Source organism: Theobroma umbraticum, unplaced genomic scaffold (genome assembly GCF_002168275.2).
Source record: "Theobroma umbraticum cultivar Fairchild unplaced genomic scaffold, ASM216827v3 scaffold_95.0, whole genome shotgun sequence".
Lineage (NCBI taxonomy): Eukaryota > Viridiplantae > Streptophyta > Magnoliopsida > Malvales > Malvaceae > Theobroma > Theobroma umbraticum.
Genome location: NW_018397257.1, coordinates 10,098,485 through 10,124,689, shown reverse-complemented (window position 1 = coordinate 10,124,689; position 26,205 = coordinate 10,098,485). Strand labels below are relative to the sequence as shown.

Sequence of the window (26,205 nt, the reverse complement as noted above, 5' to 3'; positions counted from 1 at the left end):
TAAATCTAAATATTGAAACTTATTTAATATAAATTTTCATATTTCAAATAAAAAATAAAAAATAAATTTTTTAATAATTAATTAATATTAAAATTATAAAAAAATATATCGACACATATCGTACAATACGTATCGCATATTATACAAAATGCTTTCGATATTTGATTAAATGCGATATGATTATACATATATATTTTTTTTATTAATATCATGACGTATTGTACGATACATAATAATGATAATTATGTCTATGTATCGTATCTATATATATTATTATTAAAATATAAAGTGTTATTTTATAAATACATAAAATTTTTTAAAATTTATTTATTAAAATGATAGTATTTGATTTAGTAATACATCAAAGGAAGAAATTCAACGATACATAGGATAGTAAAATTTATACATCAAAGGGACATTTCTCTTAACATTATAATCACAAAAATGCATTTCCTGTACCAAAAATAAAATCTAAAACTTATATTAATGCACTATTTATCTTCAAAAAGTTAGCCTCTTCTCTTCTATTGTTTGTGTTGATGTTTCGTTTGCCACCTTGATTGAGTACTGAGCGAGTCGAGACACTTGTCCTTTTAGAGACTTGAATTATTAGCTTCTTGACCTTCCCGTTCGACCTTTATGACAGAAGTACGTTTGAATGATACATTTTTGCACAGCTCAGCATCCGTTTTTATGTTGGTGTGTCCGATGATAGTTAGAGGTGATGCGTAATAAATCTTTGAATGGATATTGGCCTTGTGGCCCAAGCAGTGGCTTTTTGTTGGCCTGGCTAACTAAACTTTTATCAAATCAAATAATTGTATGGTTATTAACATTCAAATGTTAAGCACAAGAAAGAGGCAGCAAAGATTCAAGGAACTCAACAAAAGGAAAGAAAGTAGATTATTCCTTCCTGAAACATGAAATCCATTCAATCAGACCAAAACTTCTAGATGAAGGGTTGTCCACACATGCATGACAGCAGCACTGGGACTCCATGCCCGTTACCATTGTCTAATCCAGCATTCTCTGATGAGCTTGTTTGAGGAGGAGCAACGCAGCCATTAACAAATAGGGAGTTGGATTCTAAATTAGACTGAGCCAGGGCAAGTTCTTCGGGCCCATACATAGTAGGAATGTGGTTCCTTCTATATTCACTAGCAGCTCTTCTCTCCACCGCGAGGAAATGACCGAGTGATGGAGCATTGTTTGCATTGACATTCTCAGCATCTGTACTATCCCTTGAGCATAAAGAAAAGAGCCAAATTCTTGACCTGTTGTTGTTGTTGCTCCTTTTTTCTCTTGTTGCTGCTTCAGCTTTCCTTCCTCTGACAGATCTTTTAGAGAGTTCCAAGATGCTAGAAACCCCAATTAGGCTCCCCAGTGTAATGCTCTTGTCATGGAAAAATGACCCAGTTGACTGAAATCAAGCGAAGAAGAGTTAATGAGATACGCATTTTGGGCCAACAGGGTTAGATCAGTATGAAACATACAAATCATCTACTGCATCCAACTACAGAAGGCACTAGCTTGGAGGAAGATCATTTGAAGTAAAGATGTTCCGTCGTCATTGTGAGAAGATTATCAGACACTCCCAAGTGCCTGTGGGCTAAAGAAGCATAATTTGTCATCCCAGAACCAAATCAAAGTCATGGTGAAAATCAGAAAGTTGAATTAGTTGTTTCATGATGCTTTGAAATAATTTAGTATCTTATTACATGCAAAAGAGCAGGACCAGTATGGACTTCAACAATCTTAGTGAATCTTAACAGATAGTGAGAAGTTTGTGGCTCCAATTGTTATGTCAGATAAATGCTTTTGTCATAAGTTCGTACAAATATTTCTACCATTTCTTGACACACCAAATCCAGACAATAAGACACATGCATTAACTCAGCACTCTTAGCAAAAGATAAAATCAGGAAATAAACAAGAAGCTAAAATCATTATTGAAGTTGAAATTTCTAGCACATTTTTCATCTTGTTTACAAAAAATCTATCATATTTAATCACATATGTCCTTCATCTGACATCTGATCTAGGAGCATCCTGCAGCAGTATAGCTCAGTCTGCTGACACTACTCTGTGTAATCTCCAGCACATTTCAAGTTGCAATTATTATGAGCTGGTAGCAACTTGAAGGCTTGACTCTGAGCAAAAGCACCATATACCACTTAAATATTACTACTACTATGGTAGAAAGCACCAAATCAGGCTCAAGATGACAACTCAAAAGCCAGTGAAAGAGTCTTTCAGCCTTTAATTTTAACTAACATCCAGCAAACTTGGTCAAAAGCCATTATATGGAGTAGGAGAAAAGGGGAATTCAATGCTGCATTAATATAAACTTTCTTCCCCCAGCAAAATGATTTATTGATACCAATCAATGTTCTTGCAAATGGGTATTGATTGTTAATTGAGACACTTATTACATTATAAAGAAGAGAAAAATCAAAAAACATTATTCTCCAGCAAAAATTCGAAACTACCAAGTATATTTGTGCATGAAGAAAACAACAGAAAAACACCAAAAGGCTACAGAGGTACAATACAATCATGATCCATGACATATGGAACTAGGACCCTCGGGATATGAAAATTGAAAAACCTAAGACAACCGCCAAAGACAAGACCAATGTAAGCAAAAAAAAAATTTTAACCAAAATTTCTGTAGTTTCCCACTGACCTCTGTGTCTAAATCTGAAGAGGAATCTGTAGAGGAAGTTGGAGAACCAGTGAGTATAGTGTTGAATGATATTGATCCTGAGTAATCATGGTTTCTTGCCAGCCCAACTCTCACGTTCAGGGGCTGCAATCCCAGGGGCCAACCTTCTTCCTGCAATCAAATCAAATCATCAGAAATGTGATTCAGAACCCTCCAAGCAATCAACATCGCAGAGAATAAAATGAACTAAAAAGATGGGAAAAAAAAAAGATAAGCTTGTCATAACTGTACTATCATGAGAAACAAAAACAATGTGACAAAGAAGTAGATACATTATCAGAGAAATTATAAGAAGAAAACACAGACCCACAATTATACGATAAGAGAACTAAAAATCTGAGAGACAACCCACGAGAGAATATACTATAGAACTGAGAGAAGACAAGCATTACCTGTTGAGCCATGTATCTGGCAAAGTACTTTTGAAGTTGGATGTTTTTGTTTGATTGATCTTTAGTAAAAACCGATGGTCACCTCAAGTACGAGATATGAAATTTGAAACCAAGAAAAAAATAGTTAAAAAGCTATAGATTGCTGAGAACTTGAGCTAGTAAAGTAAACTACATAACTCTATATAGGGGTTCAAATGTACAGTACTTTGAAGAACAGTGCTTACATGACTTGAGGGAGAGTGAAAGGACAGAGTAAAAACAAGCTGAAGAGATAGTCAAAAAAGGCAACAAATGAGCAAGGAGTCTTATCATTTGGAAGCATTCTTTCTTTGCTTGCATTCCTTGGTTTTGTTGACGAGAAAGAGAAACAAAATCATTATGTGCCTTGAGGAAAATAAACTAATCAGAAGCAAAGGTCCACGGGAGGTTCAGATGCTGTCCGTCGAAATTACTTATATGCCCAACTTGCAATTAACTATGTTCTCCAAGACCCTAAAATGCTTGCCATTGCTCATCGATAATATTGTAAACTTCCAGCTTTGTGTACGAAAACAGGGAGGCAAAGAAAACAAGAGAACTTCAGTTTCTTCTGTTATCTTTTTTTCGTTTTTAGTTTCCATTTCCTTGGTATAATTTTGATCTTTTTGCCTTAGCATTCTCTACTAGTCTAGTCGACCATAAACCCATCATCAAGCTATAGTTGTATTTTGTAGCCATGCATGCTTCCACATAAATTAAAGTGTACAACAGTTTGATTCATGATGCTATTTTCAAAATGTCTCTGCTTGAAGATTCTAAAATTAGTAACGTAGGTGCATGCGTTTTTGTTTTGAGAGTAGAATTCAATTTTTTTAATAAAAAATATATACAAAATTGTTTCAACTTCACATGTAAAAGAAATTTACCATGCAAAAAATTATTAGGGTAAAATGGTCATCTAAGAATTCCACGATGAGCTGAGACCAGGAGGATCCAAGGAGGTGGAAGAAAAGGAGACAACTTTTGCCTTGGTGGATGGCAATAACAAGCATATGTCAAAGAAGTGTAGTTGTCCAAATCTCAATCGAGTATGTACCTTTTCCTTTGGTCCACAAAACCCTGTTGTCAGCCCAAGCTTTTCACTTCAAGAGCCCACCAAGATATGGGATTCAAGGAACCCAATGAACTGCTGTTTACACTGTGTCTGCAGTGTCATGACCCAAAGGGAAACCATATCTTCTGTATTAAATTCCCACAATCTGCTCGTCTAATTAAATGCAGAAATTGTGATCTAGCAGCAGACAAGAACAGGGACCACCTCGGGCTTTACAGCAAAAGTGTTACTATTTCTTTATTTATTTATTTATTTTTCACTTTGGAAAGAGATTTGAGTGAGATGGTTCAGTTTCTGCAAGGTTGCAAGATTTAGTAATTGGACCAGAACAGCTCTTTTTTTCTTTTGCATCTTGAAGTTACTTGGCTATGATTCTGCCAGATTCGTTGCAGAATGAAGAGAATATTTCTTCTTCCTACTAAGAACAACACGAACCGATCCCTGTTACAAGATATATGAGTAAGAAAAATCTTTTCCTTTCTGATGCAACTCTACAAATCCAAAGTGAGGAGGAATTGCAGATTCAAGTCTTAAATTCTGTTAAAGGAAAATTGTATTTACAATAATGACAGGATTCAGCAGAATTCATGCAACAACGCGTGCTGGCTGATCAGGCATGGGGGCCTGGGGCCTTAGCGGTATTTATTTTCTGTCAGGCTTTCATGATGAGCTAAAGCTTTTTGTTTTGGGGTACTTGTTGAGGAATGTCCAACCCACCGGGCCCAAAAGTTGTTCTGGCTTATTTCATTGGGTTAGGCTACCACTTTGATGGGCTAGAATATGAAGAATCAACTGATCTGGCTTTTGCACCTGAAGGAGGTTAATTCCCTTGTACTTGACCTCAGGCTGATACCCTTTTTCCAAAGTTACGACGTGGGCTAAGTAGAGCCATATTCCAGGCCCCAGTCATGGCTCTATCTCATTAAAGCAATTCATTTATACCGGAGAAAAGGATAGAAATTTTTCTGACCGATTATCTGTCAGGATTTGAATGTTGGCTGCACATGTTATATTTTTAGCCCTATGCCAAAGCTAGCACACATTTTGTACTATGCAGTTTAATTACTACTCTCAGGTTGTTTCAAGGAAGATGAGAATTCTTCTATCCTGGCTGGTTATTTTTCCACTTTGTATTCATTATCTACTGTTTTAGAGGGGGAAATATTAGTAAGAGTTGTTTTAGGGTTATGAATAAACTCTACAATTATATAATATCCATTTTGGGAAATTTAAGAAATTCATCTATTTCCTCATATAAGATTTGGCCTCAATCTGAGTAGGGAACCAACCTGTTTGGTCCAAATACAATCAGATGTAATATTACATTAATCACTAAATTTAATTAAAATTGTTACAAGAAAATAAATATTGTATTCTGAAATTTTATTTTTTATAAAAAAATGAATGAGATATATATATATATATATATATAAGGCTAGTAATTCTATTCATAATCTAACTCTAACTAGATAGCAATATATATTTTAATCTAGTTAACTAATTAACCAGCCAATAGTATTATATTTTCACTAGTTAATCAACTAACAATTGTAATCTAATTAGCTAACAAGCCAATAATATTATGTATCCTAATTAGCTAATAATATTGTAATCTAAATTGTAATCTAACTAGCAAATAATATTATATCCTAATTAGCTAGTGATATTGCAATCCAAATGGTAATCTAACTAGTTAATTAACTAGCTAAATATAGTAATCTAACGACTAATCTAACTAGCCAATAATATTATATTTTAATTAGCTAATGATATTGCAATATAAATGGTAATTTAACTAGTTAACTAGCTAAATGGTAATCTAACTAGCTAACTAGCCAAATAACCAATGGTATTATATTCTAAGTATATTATTGAATTTGTATAATTATCTTAACAAAAAAATTAAGAGTAATGTAGATATGTTTTAAAAATCTTAGATTTACTTTCTTTTCTTAAATTATAATCCAAGAGATAATTTTTTGTTACAAAAGAAAACATATACTATCAGTTTGCTATTCTTTATTCAAACTTAAACCAAGAGATAATTTTTTATTACAAAAGAAAACATACACTATCACTTTCTATTCTTTATTCAAGCTTAAACCAGGAATAGAATCTTTGATGTTTGAAGCAGAATTAACATGTGTGGTTCTTTGGAAAAAAGTAAAGAAGAAAACCTTAGAAGTTCAAAACATTCTACCGTACATATATTATATCTAACTATCCACCAACCCTTCAAAAAATTCCCAGCCTTGAATGATAAACAGAGGAGTTTGTTGCATTGGACAGGTTAGATCAAATTCCTTTGGCTAGCTGCTGCCTACTACATTCTATGCTAAGAGAGCCATCTCGCATTTCGTGCTGTAAGAAAAGGAATGAAAACAGTAAAACAATAAAAAAAACAAAAGGGCATGTACTTTCCAAAAGGGGCAGTGGAAGGGGCAAAAACTACCTTGAATTTAGGGATGGCATCTGGCTCTGGCCTCTACTATTTACTGCCATGATAAATTTCTGTCATCAGAGGGAATATCGCACTTGGGTGTGCTCACCCAACTGGTAAAAACAAAGGAGTATGTTTGCTTCCCTTGGGAAAGTCAATGGCAACCCCATTTTCTTTGCACTAACAAAGTCAATGCACTACATTTTTCTGAGCACTATCATCAGAAGGACTCCATTTTCATTTTATTCTAAAAACCTTTGAGAGAACCCAAAGTCTATCTTTTAACTACTTGGTGGGGTGCAGCCAAAAAGCAAGAATCCAAGGCTTAAATCCATGATGATTTGTACTTGTGAGCTTTGATCTTTTGCTACGTTGTTATATAGTCTTAGATCTGGGTTCAGTGACAAAGCACCAAAAAAAGGAAAAAGAACAGGAATAAACAGAAACTGAAAATGTTAAAATGAAGCTGAATATGGCATTGATGATATTGAGAGAACACTGTTACCTAAGATAGAATACCAATCACTGTTACCTAAGATAGAATACCGATCACTGTTACCGAAGATAGAATGCCATCTTCATGTGGAAATGTCCACACAAAAAGGAAGAGAACTAAAAAAAAAAAGAAGAAAAAACATAATCTTTGTTCTTCACAGAAATATATGATGTATGATCATATCATTCGAAGTCACTTCCTTGTCTGGCTTTCTTAATCTTCTTGCCTAGATCTGCAAGAAAAGCTGGAGGAAACAAAGCCTCAATCTCTTTTGTCAAATCAAGTAGGATTGTCTGGGGAATATTATCTTTTCGTTTTGGTGCTTGGAGATATCCTGGCCTTCTTGGTGCAGGTGGGCATTTGAGCAGGCTAGGAATTTTGTGATCCAAAGAAGTTGGAGTCTTGAACCCATCATTGTTTTCTTCATCACCGTTTTCATGAACCGCACCCTTTTCATGAACCTCACCATCTTCATGAACATTGAATTCTCCTAAAGACGGTAATTTTGACTTCACTGGGGAGACCTCCAACATGTATTTATCTTCTACTTCTTGTTGTTGCTGGTCTTGTTCTTTTGGTACTCTCTCTTCTTTTTGTTGAGGCTCATCATCAGCATCTTGAAGAGGTGCAGTTTGGCACTGATCTTTTTGGGATTCTAAAGGAGGTCTAACCGAGCAATTGAATTCCATGGTACTACTTGGATCTTTCTCAGAGAGAAACTTATCAGAATTGGACTCGCCCATGGTTTTAATCTGTAGTGTATGAAGAAAATAAGAAAAATGGTATAAAGAAACCAAGAACGAACTGAAGTCTTAAGCTTGAAACTGAGAGAAACTAACCTAGGGTCAAGAAGGACAAAGAATAAAGATCAGAGACGATCATGCGCTAATTAATGAAAGCAAACAAAAGAAAAAACAAGAACTCGTACTAGTCGAAAAAAGCCTGGAAAGAGAAGAAAGAAGCTTGATATCGATATAGGAACGAAAACGCCAAAGAGTTTAATTCATCACATCACCATCTTCCTTGTTTGTTCTCTTATTTCTCTCGCAGCTTTTCTTTGGAATTTAGCTCTCAAGATGTTTCTGATGGAGAAAGAGATTGACAGAGAGAAAAGGAAAGGGAGAGAGGCTTTTGACGACCCACTTCGGCGAAGGATCCAATGCAGTATATATAAACACACCCACAAATCTTTCTCATTCACTGACTCTCTATCTTATGGAGTCTCTATCCTAACTTTCTCTCTCATTTATCTCGCCTTTTTATTGAGACGGTGAAGTCTCTTTCACTCTTACAAAAAAGGAGTCCTCCAGAAACTAACTATATAAAATCTCGTTTAAGCAACCGCTTTTCCTGATCTCTGCGAACTTTGATGCATCAATGCACGTGGTTTACTACAGACAGGAATAAAGCCATTCCATTTAATTACTACATTTAACATTCCTTCATGTTCTTATGGCTAGCTTTAACTGCCCCTACCATCGTTTTATCGCGAGATTTTTCCCATGATTTCTCATTATTATTTGTTTGTTTGTTTTCCAAGTAAAGAAAAGTAAAAAAAAAAAAAATTCCCATGTTTTGTTGTAAGTTTTGTGTGGCTTTTATGAGAGAAATTGTCTTCATGGGGTCGCTTGCATCGGCCGCAAGGAGACATTGTCGGGTGTCTGGTTTAGGCCTTGTAGGCCATGCCGAGCTCCACTCCTTGACAATTGTTGTTGCTGCTGCTTTGGATCTCTTCCAAGGAGACTGCCAGGATCAATGGGTTCTAAATGATTGTCAAGGAAACCTGAGAAAATTCTCCTACAATATCATTGCCTTTGATTTTACTTTGCTTTCTTAATGGCCTCATCTTAATCACTAGTCATAATTGGAGAGTCAGGAGGACAACAGAAAACTGCATGATTGATATAACAAGGGCATGAGATGATGCATGATTGATCCCAATCACAACAGCAATGTGTTTCTCAAAATTATATACAAGAGAAATCCAAAAACTGGATACTATCTTTACACAATCTTATCATAATTTTCACCCAATTTCTCACAAGTCTTTCTTACACTATCAAATGATAATTAATAAGTGAAAGTCAAGTAGAAATGTCATTGACTTCTGGCTTAATTAAAGAGATTGGAAATGGTTATAAGACAAGCAAGCAAACAAGGTGTAATGATTCCCCAAAACCATATATACCCCAGATCCCATCATGCTAGTATATATTATTTTAGTAATTAATTCAAGCCTTATATATTTTTGCACTAGAAAGCTGCCCTCGGCTGCATGTTTCCACATTGGTCCCACTGCAGGCCATTTTCATGCTGGGTATAAGCCTTTTGCCTTAGGCTTAGGATTCCTGCGTTGGATATGCAGGAGACTGCGGGGAGAGGGAGAGGGAGATGGCTTTCCATTTTGCTCTTCTAACATTTTATCAATGAAATTAATTAATCAATTATTAATATTTATTTGTTTCGAGCTTTCCCATTTTGGGAAGATTAACTTTGACGGTTCAATATTAAGATAACGCAATGATAATATTAATATAAATCTTGAAATTACTATGATCAAAATTAAGGAATATAAACATATAGATTAGTATACATCTTGATATGAGAATATCACGATATGAACTTGAGGGAGAGGGTGGGGGACCCAATCGGATTGCTTGGATTTCACCGCAACACAAAAAGATAAAAGGGCATCCAAACTTGGGAAAGGCTTTGAGGCCTCCCACCATTTTTTTTAAGTGCATGATTTTCTCGTTTATTTTTATTTTTTACCCCTCCTGTATTTAACTTTAACCTTTGCACACAGTTCCAATATACGAACAAAATGTTAATTTTACCCATTAACCTATAATTAATTAGTGCCCGCCAATTTGATGAAATTCAATTTTCTTTTTTTCTTTTTACCTCTTGGAATATTAAGATTTATCGAATAACATGCATATAATTAACGGATTTTAGGGATATAATTTTGTAAGAAAATGTGAAAAATACATTAGCCTAATCATGAAATAATTAAATCGATGAAGCATTTTCCTCCAAAGAAAAAAAGATGAAGCATTAATCTTTATTTTTTTGATAAGCTAAAATACATGATTAGATGACGCATTAATCTGATCAACATAATTAAAAACCATAATACAAATCAATCCTACTTGAACACACATGTCAGGTTCATATGATGAAAAGATAAAGCAAACATTAGAGAATCGTGAGAGGTAAAATACTAAAAAAAAAAAAAAACTCCAAAGTTATATACAAAATATATGGGAATGGCTAGAGATTAGAAAGTAATTTAAAAATGAATTTAATTGATTAAAAAAGAAAATAATAAAAAAAGTGGGGTATGTTGGGTATATAGATAAAAGTGAGAAACGCACACTCTCTTGCCACATAATTGCAGCTCATGCTCATGCTTAATGATTTTGCTTCCCATCTTCGATCATCATGTCCCCATCTCCCAACAATCAATCTCCCCACCCAATTCCCAACTCTCTCTCCCTCTTTGCTTCTGCTTTCCGTATGCCTTTGCTTCTTCTTTCTTTCTTTTTTTCTTTCCCGCCAATAATTCCTTCCTTTTTCTCCAACATCGGATCGGCGGTGGTAGGGTTTTGTTTCATGAGATAATTAATTCACCAAGTCATTGAAAAGAAAAAGAATATATATTTATATATGTTGTGTACACCCTAAAAGTTTTTTTTCCTTTTTCTTTTCGAGTTAAAATATTCTAATTCTTTTTAAGTACTCGAACTATTATTTCGTTACAGATTTAATAGTAATATTTATTTTGTTTCATGAGACTAACTAATAAAAAAAAATTAAGAATGTTTGTAGGACCTTTAAAATATATTTATATTTTTTTTCTTTTTGGTGGTCCATATATAGAATTTATCAATTTAGTTTCCTAACTAATGATTCCATTATATTGGGTTATTATTATCAAATCAATTCCCCAACTATCTGAAGTCATGATATTATTAGCAAACTTTGCTGAATCAATAATGTGGCATACACGAGGAAGAGGCAATCTTTTTCGCAAATTAATTTTGATTCATATATAGGGAAGTCATTTTTTTTTATATATTTTATAAATTTCTTTCTCTTTTTTAGAAATTTAAGTAAACCGTTAAAATGCGTAAAAAGCCTATGGATGAATCTTTTTTATTTGCAAAATATTATTTATTACTTAACCACACTAACATTCTATTTAGTTAAGAGAATAAAGCTTTCTATGAAAAAACTAAATACAATAGAATTATTTCCAGTTCAATATATATTGATTTTTAACCGATCTCCCCAAGATAAATGTCAAAAAGTTATATAAATTACTATGTATTTTTAATTTATTTTGAAGGAGTCTTGGAAAAAAAAAATTCTGAAACAGTATTACTCATCGTGAAGCAAAGCAAACAGTACTTTGCAGTTGCGGGTCAAGCGGTTTGGAAGGAGGACTCGGACTCATCTCCATGACCATAAAACGTGTACCTAGCCGTGGGGCTCTTGGTCGCTGCTCCCAAATGCTCAGGGAGTCGATGTTTCTTTGAGGCCAAGGCTCGAGGGGCACTTAAACTTCAAATCCAGTTTGCAGATTTGGTGGGTTTGGGCTTTTGTTTTTTGTTACTCTGAAAAACAAAGCTTGTATTGTATGCCTGAATGTATAGATCATCTCTTATCTCACAAAGACTCCACGATAATTTAACGTAAGATTTTAAAATTAAAACTGCTTAGGGAGCACTACGGGTGTTAAACTCTGAACTTGAAATGGCAAACACATAAAAAGTAATTGGGATTATATCAATTATAAATCTATAATTCTATAATTACTTAACTATAATTATAAATTATTTATCGATTAACCACTTATGAGTGTGAATTCTACATAAAAATTTTAATGGATCTCAAAAATTCCTTATTAAGAGTGAATAATTCGTGTAAATGAATGTAATAAAAAAATTTATTTTGTGATATCATATCCCAATTGAATGTGAAAGTTATTATTAAAATCTATATAAGAGTATAAGTATATCATTATTAATAACTTCAATTTAAATCTTTAAATGTCACATGATTTAGGCTGGAAAATTACTGAATTAATAATGCTTGAAAACTGATTGTTACAAATTAATTTATATGCTCCAAAAAATTTATATTATATGATAAAAAACACAAGACACTAGAAACAATAATTATATTTATATACAAATCGATTGTTTTGAATTTCAAGTACAATATTATTCCATCATTTCTAAATAGAACAAATATTTTATTATTTTAAGATATTTTAAAATAAAATACATTTTTTCAATGTTATCATTAATTGAAATATTAGTTTTAGATAAGATTACTAAACCTCTTCTGTCACTGTAAAGACAAAATGAGTAAAGTAAGGAATAAAATTCTTGTTCTTATAGCTTTGCATGTATATGGAAAGTAAGTATTTAATTTAGAACTGAAAGAGTATTAATTTTATTTATATTTGCTAATATTAATTCAAGGCATATATATAGTATATGTACCTTTTCTTTTCATTTTTGTGAAGATGGATGGGAAACCGGTTTTACCGGTTCCGAGCGCTGTTGAAGCGCTCCTTAGCCTTCAGGGAGCTTGCAGCCGAAGGACCCGGTAAAAAGTTTAAAAACAGCTAAAAAGTTTTCCATTCGCGTTTTAAATTTGAAAAAGTTTATCATTTCTGACTTACCATTTTCATTTTCTTTTGGAACCCAAAGGGCGGGTAGCTGATTCCATCTTTCCCTGGTTTTTTCCTTTTGCTTTTCCCGCTGGTGATTTCTCTTTCAGTTCTGTTTGTTTCCTGAGAAAATGTAGGAGGAAGAAGAAGACCAGAAATGAAAATTTCCAGATTCCCGTTTTGTTATATAATTGCACAAATTGTTGACCTTCGATCTGATTTTGATTGGCATTGTGATAATTTTGTGGGAAATTTTTGCATTTGTTCTTGGTTTAGTTGATTAATGGTTCTTGTTGGGAATCTTTGTATAATTTTATGATTCTCTAGCTTCTAATGATTGGATCTAGGGTGAGTTAGGATTTCATGTTCGTTAATTTGCATGAATTAGCTTTCTCTTTTTCTTTTTGGGTTTCTTATTTTTTATCAATCAAAATCATTAGAAAATGAGAATATATGATGATATGAAAGGATTCCGTGCTCTAATCTAATGATAGGATTTTTTTTTAAACAAATTGTTTCTGATGGATTATTTATTGTGGACTAGGAATTTTGTCGCACATTTTATTTTGCATTTATCTTTCAAAATTCTCGGGGAATGGGGATGTTTTTGTTGTATATCTTGGTTCATAAATGATTCAAATCATGCTTGTTGAGTTGTGGGCTGCTTCCATTATTGTTGTGACCTGTGATGTTGATCTAGTTCTGACATTTTGTTTCAGCTGGTGATACAAGATGGCAGATGGCGAGGATATTCAGCCACTTGTCTGCGATAATGGAACTGGAATGGTTAAGGTATCAATTTAGGATATTCTTTCCTTCATGTATTTGTGAGTGATCTGGTGTTCTAAGTCTTTTGTTTTAGGTTTGTATGGTCTTTGCCAATGATATATTTCCCTCTGTTTAGGCTGGATTTGCTGGTGATGATGCTCCAAGGGCCGTGTTTCCTAGCATCGTCGGTCGTCCACGTCACACTGGTGTGATGGTTGGCATGGGTCAAAAAGATGCATATGTTGGGGATGAGGCTCAGTCCAAGCGTGGTATTCTGACTCTTAAGTACCCAATTGAACATGGTATTGTTAGCAACTGGGACGATATGGAAAAGATCTGGCATCATACCTTCTACAACGAACTCCGTGTGGCACCAGAAGAACACCCTGTTCTTCTCACTGAGGCACCTCTCAACCCAAAAGCCAATCGCGAGAAAATGACCCAAATCATGTTTGAGACCTTCAATACTCCTGCAATGTATGTTGCTATCCAGGCTGTTCTTTCCCTCTATGCAAGTGGTCGTACAACTGGTAAGCAATTGACTACCCTCAATCTCATGGATTAAAGTTAACCAAACTCAAAGTCAAAATTTGCCCTTTGGTTCAGGACATCTTCACATCTTGAAGGATTTTGTTTGTGGATTAATTAGGGAGAAATGTGAAGTGACCTCAACTTGGTTGCCATTTCACCCCATTGTCTTGTTTCTATTGATTTTGTGCTTATTCAGTAATTTCATAATGAGTTAAAAGTCTTCCTGATACAATACCTAGAACTTTTAGTTAGATAGTAGGATCAGTATCTTTGTAATTTACGTTTAGTCTGCTCATTGTTCATCTGCTAACTGTTCTCTACACTACTTTATGTAGGTATTGTTCTGGACTCTGGAGATGGTGTGAGCCACACTGTCCCCATTTATGAAGGATATGCCCTCCCACATGCCATCCTCCGTCTTGACCTAGCAGGTCGTGACCTTACTGATGCCCTTATGAAAATCTTGACTGAGCGTGGTTATTCATTCACCACTACAGCTGAGCGTGAAATTGTGAGGGACATGAAAGAGAAGTTGGCATATATTGCACTTGACTATGAGCAAGAGCTCGAAACTGCCAAAACTAGTTCTTCCATTGAGAAGAGCTATGAGTTGCCTGATGGTCAGGTGATCACCATTGGTGCTGAGCGTTTCCGATGCCCAGAAGTCCTTTTCCAGCCTTCCATGATCGGAATGGAAGCTGCTGGCATTCACGAAACCACATACAACTCTATCATGAAGTGTGATGTCGATATCAGGAAGGATTTGTATGGAAATATTGTTCTGAGTGGTGGAACTACCATGTTCCCAGGAATTGCTGACAGAATGAGCAAGGAAATCACTGCCTTGGCCCCAAGCAGCATGAAAATTAAGGTGGTGGCTCCACCTGAAAGGAAATACAGTGTTTGGATTGGAGGTTCCATCTTGGCATCTCTCAGTACTTTCCAGCAGGTATTATCTACTTCTGATGATGATAATTGACAATTTTATTCGCATAACGGAGTCCATACTTTTCCCATTTATATATATAATTGCTTTACGTTTTCATTATGGAGAAGGAAATTTAGAACATACCTTTTTTATTTTTAGTATTTTTCTCCATGATAACTGAGTCCTAGATTGAGCAAATTAGCTTCTCCTGCTTCACAGAAGGCACTTTTCTGGAAATAGTTTGGTTAATTGCACATTTGAACTGAACAGGATTCGTATATTTACCTTCTCTCTTCTTATCGTTGATTTAGTAAGCTTCATACCCATACTAACGAAGTTTACTTGACTGTGATTGGAATGCAGATGTGGATTGCCAAGGCAGAGTATGATGAATCTGGCCCATCTATCGTTCACAGGAAGTGCTTCTAATTCATCAGAATGGAGGAGGAGGCGTAAAAGCAATGTCCTGTTTTTTGCCAAAACAATTTCAGCTCGCAAGTTTTTGATCTATTCTGTTTCTCTTAAAAAGTTTTTCCATTTTTAAGTTTTTGCAGTTTCTCTTCTTTTCTTAATGTTCATATTGTCGTGACAATGAACTAAGAGACGGTGCAGACGATGATAGAGTTCAAATTCATTCATTTATATTTGTGATTTATGGTCAATTCTCTAGCTTTTTCCATTGTCTCCTGAATCCTGATACATACTTGAAAAGTCACTGGGAATTCTTGTTTGGACCCTTTTTTCTATTATAGGATCTGGAATACCCTGTCTCTACAGGTTCAAATTTGACCTCTTTCCCTAGGCTGGGTTCCCTGATCATTTGCCCAATGTATCCTCAGCCCCTTCAAAAATTAAATACTATATGCCAATTTAAAACAGAAGGGACAATTTGACAAGACTTAGTAGGACTTAGAAATTGACCTTCACTCCTTCATATTATTCATGTTAATGAAGAAATATTTATTGCTCTCAGAGTTTAGATCATTTAATCATCCAAACGCTGCTTTAAGTTTTCCATTTTATTTCTGTGTTAGCTGGTGTCATTTTCAGTCCAGCTCATTTTTCTTTTAAGTAAGTTTGCATCACTCACCTGCTTCATTAGTGAAAGGAGATTAATTTTTAATTATATCTTGTGGATGCATGGGTAGGTAATTGTTTTGCTTGCTTATATATAATTTATTTTTTAGATGCTTTTTTATAATTAAACTAAGAAAGAGGTACCCATCGAATTAAATTTAAAACAATATCAAACCGATTAAAGAAAAAAGAAAAAAAAATCAAATCATTAACTAAAAAATTACTCAAAAATATCGAATCAAGAAAAAAATAATTATAAACATAAAATCAAACTTTTTTAACACAAGTTTATATTTTTAATTCAAAAAATTTATTTATCAAGTAAAGTAACACTCTTACTTATAAGTTGAAAATTCATTTTATCTCTTATTAATATGAGATTCATGCTGTCTTAATAATTTTTAAAAAACATTTCAGTTTGGTATAATATACATGTTTTTAGAGTTTTAAAAACATATTCGTTTAGTTGATATTATTATTCTTATATTTTTGTTAAAAAATAATAAAATACAAAAAATATAAAAATGCCAATTAAACAAATCAAAAAAAATTGAATAAATAAAAAATTTACAATTAAAATTAAAGTTTTTTTTGGTGTCATTTCACTTATTTAACACAAAAAACATTTTTAATTTAATTTGACCTTTTATTCAGAAGGAAAGGAGAGAAGAAAACAGCTGGTGAAGCCTTATTATAACCAAAGAGGCAGAGGCAGACACTTCCCAAGTTGCCGCGATTCAAATATTCCTTCACCTCAATAATTCAAGACAAATTTTCTTCTTAGTCCAACCAATCCTCTGTGTTTTTGTTTCCGTAATCAAAGTCAACACAAAAGTCAAGCCCTCCACCATACTTTCGCGGAAGCAATAACCTACAAATGGAATCCTTTTAATTCCGTCCAAAACGTTCAAAAACGTCTCACTTTCTTCATCTCAATTACGAAAACATAGTAAAATGACAGGACTCTTTTGAAGAAACAGAGTGAAAAAGAACAAGAAAAAAAAAAAAACAGAATGGAGCTCCTAAACCCAGCCCACCCGCCTCACCAGGACCCGACTCGAGACCCCATTTCGGGGTTGTGTTTCAGGCGCCAAGTTGATCGTCCGGGGAGCACCCAGTTGCCAGAAATAGCAGAGGAAGCTGGTGGCGGTGGCGCTGGGGAAAAAGACAAAGTTTTTGTTGCGGTGGGAAAGTCTGTTGGGAAAGCGGTTAATTTGTTACGTTGGACGTTGAGGCGGTTTGGCGGTAAAGATATTTGTTTGCTTCATGTTCACCAGCCTTCGCCACTGATCCCTACTTTATGTAAATACTCTCTCTCTTTCTGTCTGTCTGTCTGGTTAGAATTTTGTATTACATGACTTGGTTAAGCATAGTTAGTTAATGGGTGTTTTAAGTTTTTCTTCTTTTTATGTTTTATGGTATGTCTTTGGTGAAGATCTTTGTTTTCTTCAAATATGTAGGGGGTTTTCTTTCTGTTTGTTATTTTAATTAAGAAAAATAAAAACAAATATAGAATCTGACCCGCCAAGAAGAAGGAATGAGTTCTCAAAGGCAATAAGGAAGTTGTTAATGTATAAGTAGAATGGACTATTTTGAGCTGAACTTAAGTAATTTTTCGTTTAACTTCTGGGTATTGCTCTTAAACCAAATGTAATCCATGGAATTTGTTGGATTTGGAATTCAGATCTCCTTTTTCAGGCAGTCTAACGAGTAACTTGTTACATGTAAAGTTGTTAATTTTATGTTATTGATGGTCATAATATGGCAGTGGGGAAACTTCCGGCAAGTCAAGCCAATGGTGAAGTCGTTTCTGCATATAGAAGGGAAGAGAAGGAAGAGTTGAGAAAGCTTTTAGAACATTACTCAAGTTTTTGTCGCAAATTAAAGGTGCAGTATCTCTTTCTGTGCTGGGCGAGGAAATTTTTTAATATCTGCCTACATTAAGGTAAATTGGAGCCCACAATCTGTAGTTTATGACATGTCATAAGCACCAGAGATGGGACTTAGGCATAAATAATGTAGATATTTTTGCTTCACCAGAACTTTCTTTTATCTGTCAGTCTCACATGATTATAGGTTGAATCTTATAAAGGAAATTCAGATATCTTTGCTGTGTTCCATGATTTATTGGCCTCATCTACAAAGAATTCACTTTGCAGGTGAAGACAAGCATTATCACAATTGAAGCTGACCAGGTTCATAAAGGAATTGTAGAACTGGTTAACAGACACACTATCAGGAACCTTGTTATGGGTACCATACCAGAAAAGTAAGTACTCCTTCTGTCAAAAATTGAATGTTCATCTTTCCGTTTTGGAACGTTGCAAATTATGTCTGCTTTTCTTTTTTTTAAAAAAAAATCCAAGACACTTACTTTTTCTGCATTTTGTATTGTTTTTTCATAATTCCTTTTTTCTTGTTCTACTTTTTAGCAGTAGAAACTATAGAACTTCAATACTGCATGCTAAGTTTAATATAGGAAGTGTTTAGCGATCATTTCATGTCTCCTCCCTTTTGGAATCAAATAATAGATTGCTTTAGTTTTGTTCCTGTTGTGTGCTTAAGAATAATCTTCAGCCTTGTGTTTTAGATCTGTCCTCCTTCATTTTTCACCTTAAAATTATTTGTAGTGCTTTTTTTTCGGGTATCCTTGATTAGTATCCTAATGGTTTAATACAGTTGCATGAGGATTAAAAAAAACTCCAGCAAAGCAAGTTATGCTGCCAGAAATGCTCCCTGCTTCTGTGATATATGGTTTGTCAACAAAGGGAAACTTGTCTGGATGAGGGAAGCCTCTGAAGAGCCAAGTTCTTTGCCACCAGTTGGTCAAGCCAAACCTGCTATTGCACAAATACTGAGGTCTAACTCACTGCCACATACTAAGTGTGATTCTTTAGTCCACCCTGAAAACATTCATTCCAAATCTTCTAGAAATATACCATTTGTTGGAACTGCCCAATTGACTGAGACTGAACCAGCTCATAAGGATGTGTCTGTGTCACCCACATTATCTAGTCTTGCCACTAAATTTCCCCGCCCCTACTATCAGAGTTTGTCTAGCTCAAGTTGTACAAACACTGGCTCAGAATGTGCTTCTTCCGAAACGAGATTGTCTTTAGATTCTTATTCAAAGGATGAGGAGGAAAGTCTATACAGTCGGCTCAGAGAAGCAAGTATGGAAGCTGAAGCGTCCAGGAATGAAGCATTAGCAGAGTCATTGAAATGCCAAGAATTGGAATCAGAAGCTATGGAAGCTATCAATAAGGTAGGTATCCACACTCCGTTAGAGAGACTTTGGTCTGTGTATCTTGCAGTTCATCATTTTAATCAAACTGGTGAATTTATGGCATATTTTGCAGCACATATCACTTGCACCATTGTAGTTTCATATTATGGTATTAATAGATTTAAATTGAGAGTAAAGAGAACTTGGAATGAGAATGCAGCCTTTTATCCCAGCATGTTAGCATGTTCCAGGTCTCTTTTCTGCTGTCTTTCAGCAATGAAAGGAAAAGTATTAGCTAGAATATAAAACGAATGTTGATGTAAAATATTAGCCAATTTGTTTACACAATACTTACTGGATTCTAGTTAGTTGCAACACATGATGGTAGGGAAGGTACTATGAGTATGGTTAAAGTTTTGGATTCTGTTGGGTGTTCTAAAGTTTGGAGATCTGATTATTTTTCAGCTCAAAGATTTTGAATCTACCCGTGTTCGTGAAGTTAAACTTAGAAAGGAAGCTGAGGAAGCCCTTAGAACCACCCTGCAAGAACAAGAAAAGCTCATTAATGAGAAACAAGAAGTAACAGTAGAGCTTCAGAAGACCATGAGAAATGTTGCTCTCCTAAACAGTCGTGCACAAGAAGCAAATCGTAGGCATGATGAAGTTGCTGGAGAATTGAAACTCATCCAAGCATCTATTGCAACTTTGCGACAGGAAAAGCAGAGAATCAGACAGCAAAAAATGGAAGCTGTGCGCTGGTTAGAACGTTGGAGAAGTCATGGGCAAGCTGGAGTCACAACTTGTAATGGTTTCATTGGGCTTGTTGAAGATTTGCCTGAGTTAGCTGAATTTTCATTGGCAGATGTCCAAACTGCAACATGCAATTTTTCTGAGAGCTTTACACTTGGAAAGGGAGGACATGGTTGTGTTTACAAGGGGGAAATGCTGGGTAGAACTGTTGCTATAAAGAAGCTGTATCCACATAACACGCAAGGGCAGTCAGAGTTTCAACAGGAGGTTGGCATCTCTCTCTCTATATAGTTGTTTTTCCTGGCACAATAAAAACAGGTTTCTATTGATTCCCTTCTGGGCCACTGCTTCAGCAATTGCGAACTCTTTCTTTCCCTCTCTCCCACAGATGTGCGAGGGTTAATTTAGTCTTCAATGTGTAGCCAAATTTGTATAATTTCTCTGCCTTTCAGTAGACTGGCAACTAGTCGGAGTTTGAATTTGTCATTTCATATAGCCTACTAGTCTAGAGTTGTAATTTCTGTGTAATAATAGTTTGTGTATTTGTGGGTGCAGGCTCAACTTCTCAGCAAATTACAACATCCGCATCTGGTGACTTTGCTTGGTGTTTGCCCTGAAGCCTGGTCCCTAGTGTACGAATACTTGCCCAATGGAAGTCTTCAAGACCGGCTTTTCAAGAAAACAAGTGTTTCTCCCTTGACTTGGAAGACCCGAGCACGTATAGTAGCTGAAATCTCTAGTGCTCTTTGCTTTTTGCACTCTACGAAACCTGAAAAGATTGTCCATGGTGATTTGAAGCCTGAGAACATTCTTCTCGATTCAGAATTAAGCTGCAAGATATGTGATTTTGGTATCTCTAGGCTGGTAACAGAGGATGCTCTATATTGCCCAAGTTTTCGTCGTAGTACCGAGCCAAAGGGTGCTTTTCCATATTCAGATCCTGAATTTCAAAGGATTGGAGTCCTGACTCCCAAGTCTGATATTTATGCCTTTGGATTGATCATTCTACAGATACTCACTGGGAGGCCACCAGTTGGGTTAGCAGGTGAGGTGCGAAAAGCTGTGTCATGTGGTAAATTAGCATCAATTTTGGATACATCAGCTGGAGAATGGCCTATGTTTGTGGCCAGGCGTTTGGCAGACCTGGGGCTGCAATGCTGTGAATTGTATGGTAGGGATCGGCCTGATCTCAAACCATCTCTGGTGAGGGAACTGGGGAAGTTGCATGTCTCTGAGGAGCGGCCAGTGCCATCTTTCTTTTTGTGCCCCATCCTTCAGGTGAGTGTCTTCTAATTCATATGACTACATTAAATAATAGAATTATTTCAATACTTATTGATGACCGTGTTAAATGGACTGATATTCCAATAAGCGAATCATGTCAATTTGAGCTTGCTTTGGACAGTTTCCTTGAAACTTATTTAATAGCTTAAGCTAGCTTCAATTTAGTTGTATTCCTTGTGTAATTCCTCTTTGAGGTTGAACTTGCTTTTTGATGTTCTAACTCTTTTTTAAATTTTTACCGACCCCAACTCTAGTTTAGGGTTTGTTGGAATTGCTTTGGCTAGAGAATTATTGGTATTTCATGTGTGGTTTTTGGACATCTCCAAGTACATGTTGTACTGCACACATCATTAGTCTTACACCTTTCAGCACAAAGAAAAAAAAAAGAAACAACTTATTGCGAAAACTGAAACCTCTTAGGGAATTACTTTTCAAACTAGGATTTGGGCTTGTAAATAGGCCGTAATTAGTTCAGAGTAGTGTTTAGGAAACTTAAACTTTGTGAAATTCTGAAAGAGCTCAAACAATACTGCTGCATCACAAGTGCCACTTTTACTCTTTCCAGCCTAAGTTGCTTTGAGCCTAATTCTAAATCAGGACTCTGATATGTGGTGCAAGACATACTGCTTAAGATATTATAGGTTTGACTTAATCATATTGTACATCTCACATGTAATATGTTTTGTTTTCCAGGAAATAATGCATGACCCTCAAGTGGCAGCAGATGGGTTCACATATGAAGGAGAAGCCTTGCGTGACTGGTTGGAAAATGGCCGTGACAGTTCACCCATGACCAATTTGAAATTGAGTCACTTGCATCTTACTCCTAACCATGCAATACGTCAGGCAATTCAAGACTGGCTTTGCAGAGCTTGAATTCTCATGATTCCATGCTTGTAGTAGCCTGTGTTGTAAGTACGTACAGTGGCATCCTAGCTTCACCATTATAGATTATGCAACCATAGGGTGATTGGTCATCACTGATTTCTTTACCATCAAGCTAGCTTTCGTGCATCATAGTTGTGTACCCGAGTAACCCAACCAAATACATGGGCATTGACCAAATCAGAATTGTGGGTGTCATTTATTGTGCAAAAGTGGGACTGTATCTGTCTTGCATGGACAAAGCACTTGGGAGTCACAGGGTGTTAGTATAAGATAATTCGCAGTTATCTTGTTAGAAAATTCATCTTTAACAATCATCAATACAACTATAAAAAGTGAAAATTTTAGGCTATTTATGGCTTTGTAAATTCATTTGTAAGACAGGATGCTGTGTTGAATTAAACGTACATATTTCGATTCAAAAAAAGAAAATATAAATTTCTATTTAGGTATCTAGCTGCAACAACAGGTTAACATGTTTCTTAATCCTCTATACTTGAGCATAAGAGCAAGAAACCATACTGCTTAGTGGACTACAAATCTATCAGTGGTAGGAATCCAGGTAAAACCTTGTACGACCTGAGAATCTGCAGAGTCTCTCAACATCCTTGCAGAATGCCATCTCTTGCAAGGAGCAATGAGGAAGTTTGATTCTCAGAGCGGTTGAAAGGGTGATCATCTTCTATCAAAATTCCTATCCTCGGTTCATTGTTGTCACCGCCCAAAAGTGGATTAGACTCCCCAGTTCCACTCCAGTTATGAAATTCTTCCTTGCTAGGGGCCATGTTCTCTTTAAAACTTGTTTGAGGGTCAGGTTTCTCGAACATCTGTCCTTCACTGAAACTGCTCCAAGACTTGAAACTCTCTTGTTTCTTGCCAGCCTCAGAGGATGCATTCTCATTGGTCTGCTGCGGTTTTTCAACTGTTTGTATCGAACGGCCTTCATTTGAAGGTGAGAGCTGATTTTCCTGACTTTCATGATCGTTGAAGTCTGAATTACTTCTTCCGTATGTTACATGTGATGATTCCTGCAAAATGCCTTGAGTTGAAGAAGGCCTCTGGCAGAAACTCCCAAAGCCTTGAATCCCTCTTGTTAGCTTCCGAGCTCGGTTTCTCTCTTCTTTCAAATCAGGTCCTTTCTCAAGCAGCTTCAGTATTCTCTGTGATTTCTTTCTAACAGCTAACCCCCAATTGAATCTGCACATGAAAATATTAGATCTTTTGAACAAAATCCAAGAAAGTACAAAGACAAATTACAGATGAAGTTTAAGACAAACCCTTTCTCGTCTATGTATTGAAAGCCTTCCATCTTTACAATAACATCTTTATCACCCTGAAACTCCTCTGCAGTACTCTCTGGTCCATGAGTCATCAAATGTTCAAGAACAATCAGAGAATTGTAAGAGATCCTCCAATTCTTTCTTTCGAATTTCGCCAACCTGATATTTACGAGCAAAAGATCAAATGGAATATCACTTATATAAATCATTCTATTAAAATCTGATGAAATGAAAAAGAGCCAGAGAGAGACTGTGAGTTCATAAATACAAACTTCTTGTGTAAAATGTCTACAATTCTCCAGTAATCATCTAATTCAAAAGCAGCCCTTGAAATCGAACCCAGCGTCCGTGTGTCTGGTGTCCATGTATTCCCATTTGTAGCTTCTTCAGTCAATCTGCAGATACCAAGGAACCAACAGAAAAAACCAACCCAGATCAAAACTAACTCTTCTATTTTAGTTACAAAGAAGAAAAATAACTGGAATCCTATCTTCACTTATACTTCCTTGTATGTACCCCAAAAAAAAAAACACAAGGAAAAGCAAACTTACAGCTGAGCAGGAGTAACATCAGTTAAAGCTAAACGAGCAGTTTTGATCTTCTCCTTCAGGAAGAAAGATGCTTGTTTCTTGAATTCATGGAAGAAAGGAGAACCCATGTTGCTGCTAGGATTCTTGCTTAAGGTAGACATGGTCTAAGCAAAAGAAAGATGTGGAAAAAGTTGAATCAAGAAATACAATCTCGATCGAGTTTCTGGATATGGGTTGAATTTATTCAATCATGATGATAATGATATCCAATGAAGCAGCAGAAAACTACACCTAACACTATCTCTCAAAATATTTAAAACAAAGCTATGAGAAAGGAAAGTTCAGTCTCAGACGTTTGGTTCAAAAGAGGAGAAGAATTCAAAGTTGATGTCACTGATGGAAACACATAAACATGGGGAGTAAAGTTCACCATGGGTATTTGGAGTTTTATAGAACGGAGAAAAAACAATGGAGGTAAAGTCAACATCTACATGTTGGGCAGCTGGTGCTTTTGGTTTTGAATTTGAAAAAACAGGGACTGTTGCTTGGTACAGGTAAGTGTTTTGCTTCTTCCAGGGACTGAAGTGGTATAGTTCTTTGAGACTTGAGAGAGACGCTAAGCTGGAGCTGGGAGTAGTCATTCTGGCAATAACGTTTTCATTTTTCTTTTTATAATTTCTTTGGTAATATTTTCCTTTCAAAGGATCATCAAAAGTTTCCACATTATTAAGAGAATCTGATATCATTTAGAAGAGTTCCACATCCCATGTTTTGACAAAATTTCAAGGAATATTTTCACTATCAAAACTATGGTTTTCAATAGTTTCACACATTCAAGGTGCATTTTTAAGTCAAATCCTTTAAGAAATACATACTAAAATTGTCTATTTTAGAGGTAAATTTCTTATATTTTTAGTTAGGGTAAAATACTCGTACTCTCTTAAGTTTTGATCAAAATTATGTGAAAGTTTATTAATTTTTAAAAATAAACACTCTGTTTCAAAAATACAAACATCATTAACAAAAATTATAAACAAATTAAAATATTATTTTTTTTATTAATTTAAGAAATTATTATTATATTTTAAAAAAATAAAAAAAAATCAATGCTCCTTAGCTCACTAAAAAAGGAGAGCACTGACCGATGTTCTCGTGAAATTAATAAAAAATATTTTTTTAAAATAGAGTATTTATTTTAAAAATTAATAGACTTTCGTATAATTTCGATCAAAATTTAAAAATTAAAGATATTTTATCTCTTTAGTTAAAAAGAGTATTATATCAATTTGATTAATTTAATTTAAAATTTTTAATAATTTAATTAATCAAATTTTTATAAAATTTAATTGAAATCGACGAAACTATATCAAAAATCGAAAATGACTGAAATCACTTATATTGGTTGGGTAAGTTGGTTCTAACTATTATTAATATTAATGACATTTATATATAACATATTTTTATAAATTTGCTTAACGTTTCAATAATATTAATGACTTTAGTTTAATTGTATATATATTATTAAAATATTAATAATATTTATATATATTATTAATGAACAATTTTTTATAAATTTAAAATATTAAATTTTGATTAAAATAATCAAATAAACCATCTCTCTTAATCAATTAATATCAAACTTGAAGAAACCAAACTTAATTAATTGAATTCAATTAATTTCGATCAATTATTTCGAATTATAACTATTAATTCTGACAATACAAGTCCGTAACGTGCGACTTGGTTCAATTTTTTTTTTCCTTGCAATATATGAGATTTGCCTAATTTCTAACTTGTTTTTGTAGACTTTGACTTAGGTATAATATTGTAACCAAACCCAACATCAGGTAATGCTTATCAAGTCATTGTCAAACACTGATGCATTAGGTTTTATCATCTTTCGTTAGAATTTAGAAGCTTGTTGGTAAGTTAGGAAGGAACCTAAAGATTTTGCTGAAGAAAATGTCAACCGCAAACCGACGTGGGGAGCAAATATTATAATCACCCAAACCACGACGATTCAATCTTAGGGATTTCCCCCTTTGCTGTTTTTGAAGTAATAACAGAGAGTTGAAAATGTCGACCATTTGAACATTGGTAGATCCCCTACCACCTTC

General features: G+C 34.9%; 5 protein-coding genes across 9 annotated transcripts; 2 read left to right on the top strand and 3 right to left on the bottom strand.

Annotated features, from left to right (window-relative positions):
- Nucleotides 1–800: 800 nt before the first annotated feature.
- LOC110412458 (uncharacterized) lies at nt 801–3,462 on the bottom strand. 2 transcript variants are annotated; one of them, XM_021422989.1, is made up of 4 exons: nt 3,342–3,360; nt 3,118–3,199; nt 2,687–2,836; nt 801–1,420 (listed from the first exon to the last, which is right to left on the bottom strand). In XM_021422989.1, exons 2-4 carry the CDS (start codon nt 3,127–3,129, stop codon nt 950–952), a joined length of 633 nt encoding a protein of 210 aa, XP_021278664.1. In that variant the 5' UTR covers nt 3,130–3,199; nt 3,342–3,360; the 3' UTR covers nt 801–949. The 2 variants fall into 2 exon arrangements, with proteins under 2 accessions (XP_021278664.1, XP_021278663.1); XM_021422988.1 differs by having other exon boundaries at nt 3,118–3,462.
- Nucleotides 3,463–7,105: 3,643 nt separating this feature from the next.
- LOC110412532 (uncharacterized) lies at nt 7,106–8,422 on the bottom strand. 2 transcript variants are annotated; one of them, XM_021423082.2, is made up of 2 exons: nt 7,986–8,422; nt 7,106–7,898 (listed from the first exon to the last, which is right to left on the bottom strand). In XM_021423082.2, the coding sequence occupies exon 2, from the start codon at nt 7,887–7,889 to the stop codon at nt 7,329–7,331; it is 561 nt and encodes a 186-aa protein (XP_021278757.1). In that variant the 5' UTR covers nt 7,890–7,898; nt 7,986–8,422; the 3' UTR covers nt 7,106–7,328. The 2 variants fall into 2 exon arrangements, with proteins under 2 accessions (XP_021278757.1, XP_021278755.1); XM_021423080.2 differs by having other exon boundaries at nt 8,075–8,421.
- Nucleotides 8,423–12,790: 4,368 nt separating this feature from the next.
- Nucleotides 12,791–15,735, top strand: ACT12 (actin-12). Its single transcript, XM_021422112.2, has 5 exons — nt 12,791–12,923; nt 13,549–13,621; nt 13,734–14,127; nt 14,464–15,077; nt 15,420–15,735. The coding sequence occupies exons 2-5, from the start codon at nt 13,562–13,564 to the stop codon at nt 15,483–15,485; spliced, it is 1,134 nt and encodes a 377-aa protein (XP_021277787.1). The 5' UTR covers nt 12,791–12,923; nt 13,549–13,561; the 3' UTR covers nt 15,486–15,735.
- Nucleotides 15,736–16,841: 1,106 nt separating this feature from the next.
- Nucleotides 16,842–22,853, top strand: LOC110412126 (U-box domain-containing protein 33-like). Of its 2 annotated transcripts, XM_021422589.2 has the most exons (7): nt 16,842–17,435; nt 17,902–18,020; nt 18,293–18,402; nt 18,813–19,398; nt 19,825–20,376; nt 20,665–21,387; nt 22,087–22,853. In XM_021422589.2, the coding sequence occupies exons 1-7, from the start codon at nt 17,147–17,149 to the stop codon at nt 22,267–22,269; spliced, it is 2,562 nt and encodes an 853-aa protein (XP_021278264.1). In that variant the 5' UTR covers nt 16,842–17,146; the 3' UTR covers nt 22,270–22,853. The 2 variants fall into 2 exon arrangements, with proteins under 2 accessions (XP_021278264.1, XP_021278265.1); XM_021422590.1 differs by lacking the exon at nt 16,842–17,435 and having other exon boundaries at nt 17,940–18,078.
- LOC110412128 (ENTH/VHS family protein) lies at nt 22,600–24,548 on the bottom strand. 2 transcript variants are annotated; one of them, XM_021422591.2, is made up of 4 exons: nt 24,110–24,548; nt 23,810–23,953; nt 23,556–23,717; nt 22,600–23,475 (listed from the first exon to the last, which is right to left on the bottom strand). In XM_021422591.2, the coding sequence occupies exons 1-4, from the start codon at nt 24,247–24,249 to the stop codon at nt 22,878–22,880; spliced, it is 1,044 nt and encodes a 347-aa protein (XP_021278266.1). In that variant the 5' UTR covers nt 24,250–24,548; the 3' UTR covers nt 22,600–22,877. The 2 variants fall into 2 exon arrangements, with proteins under 2 accessions (XP_021278266.1, XP_021278267.1); XM_021422592.2 differs by having other exon boundaries at nt 23,831–23,953; nt 24,110–24,542.
- Between the last annotated feature and the right edge of the window lie 1,657 nt (nt 24,549–26,205).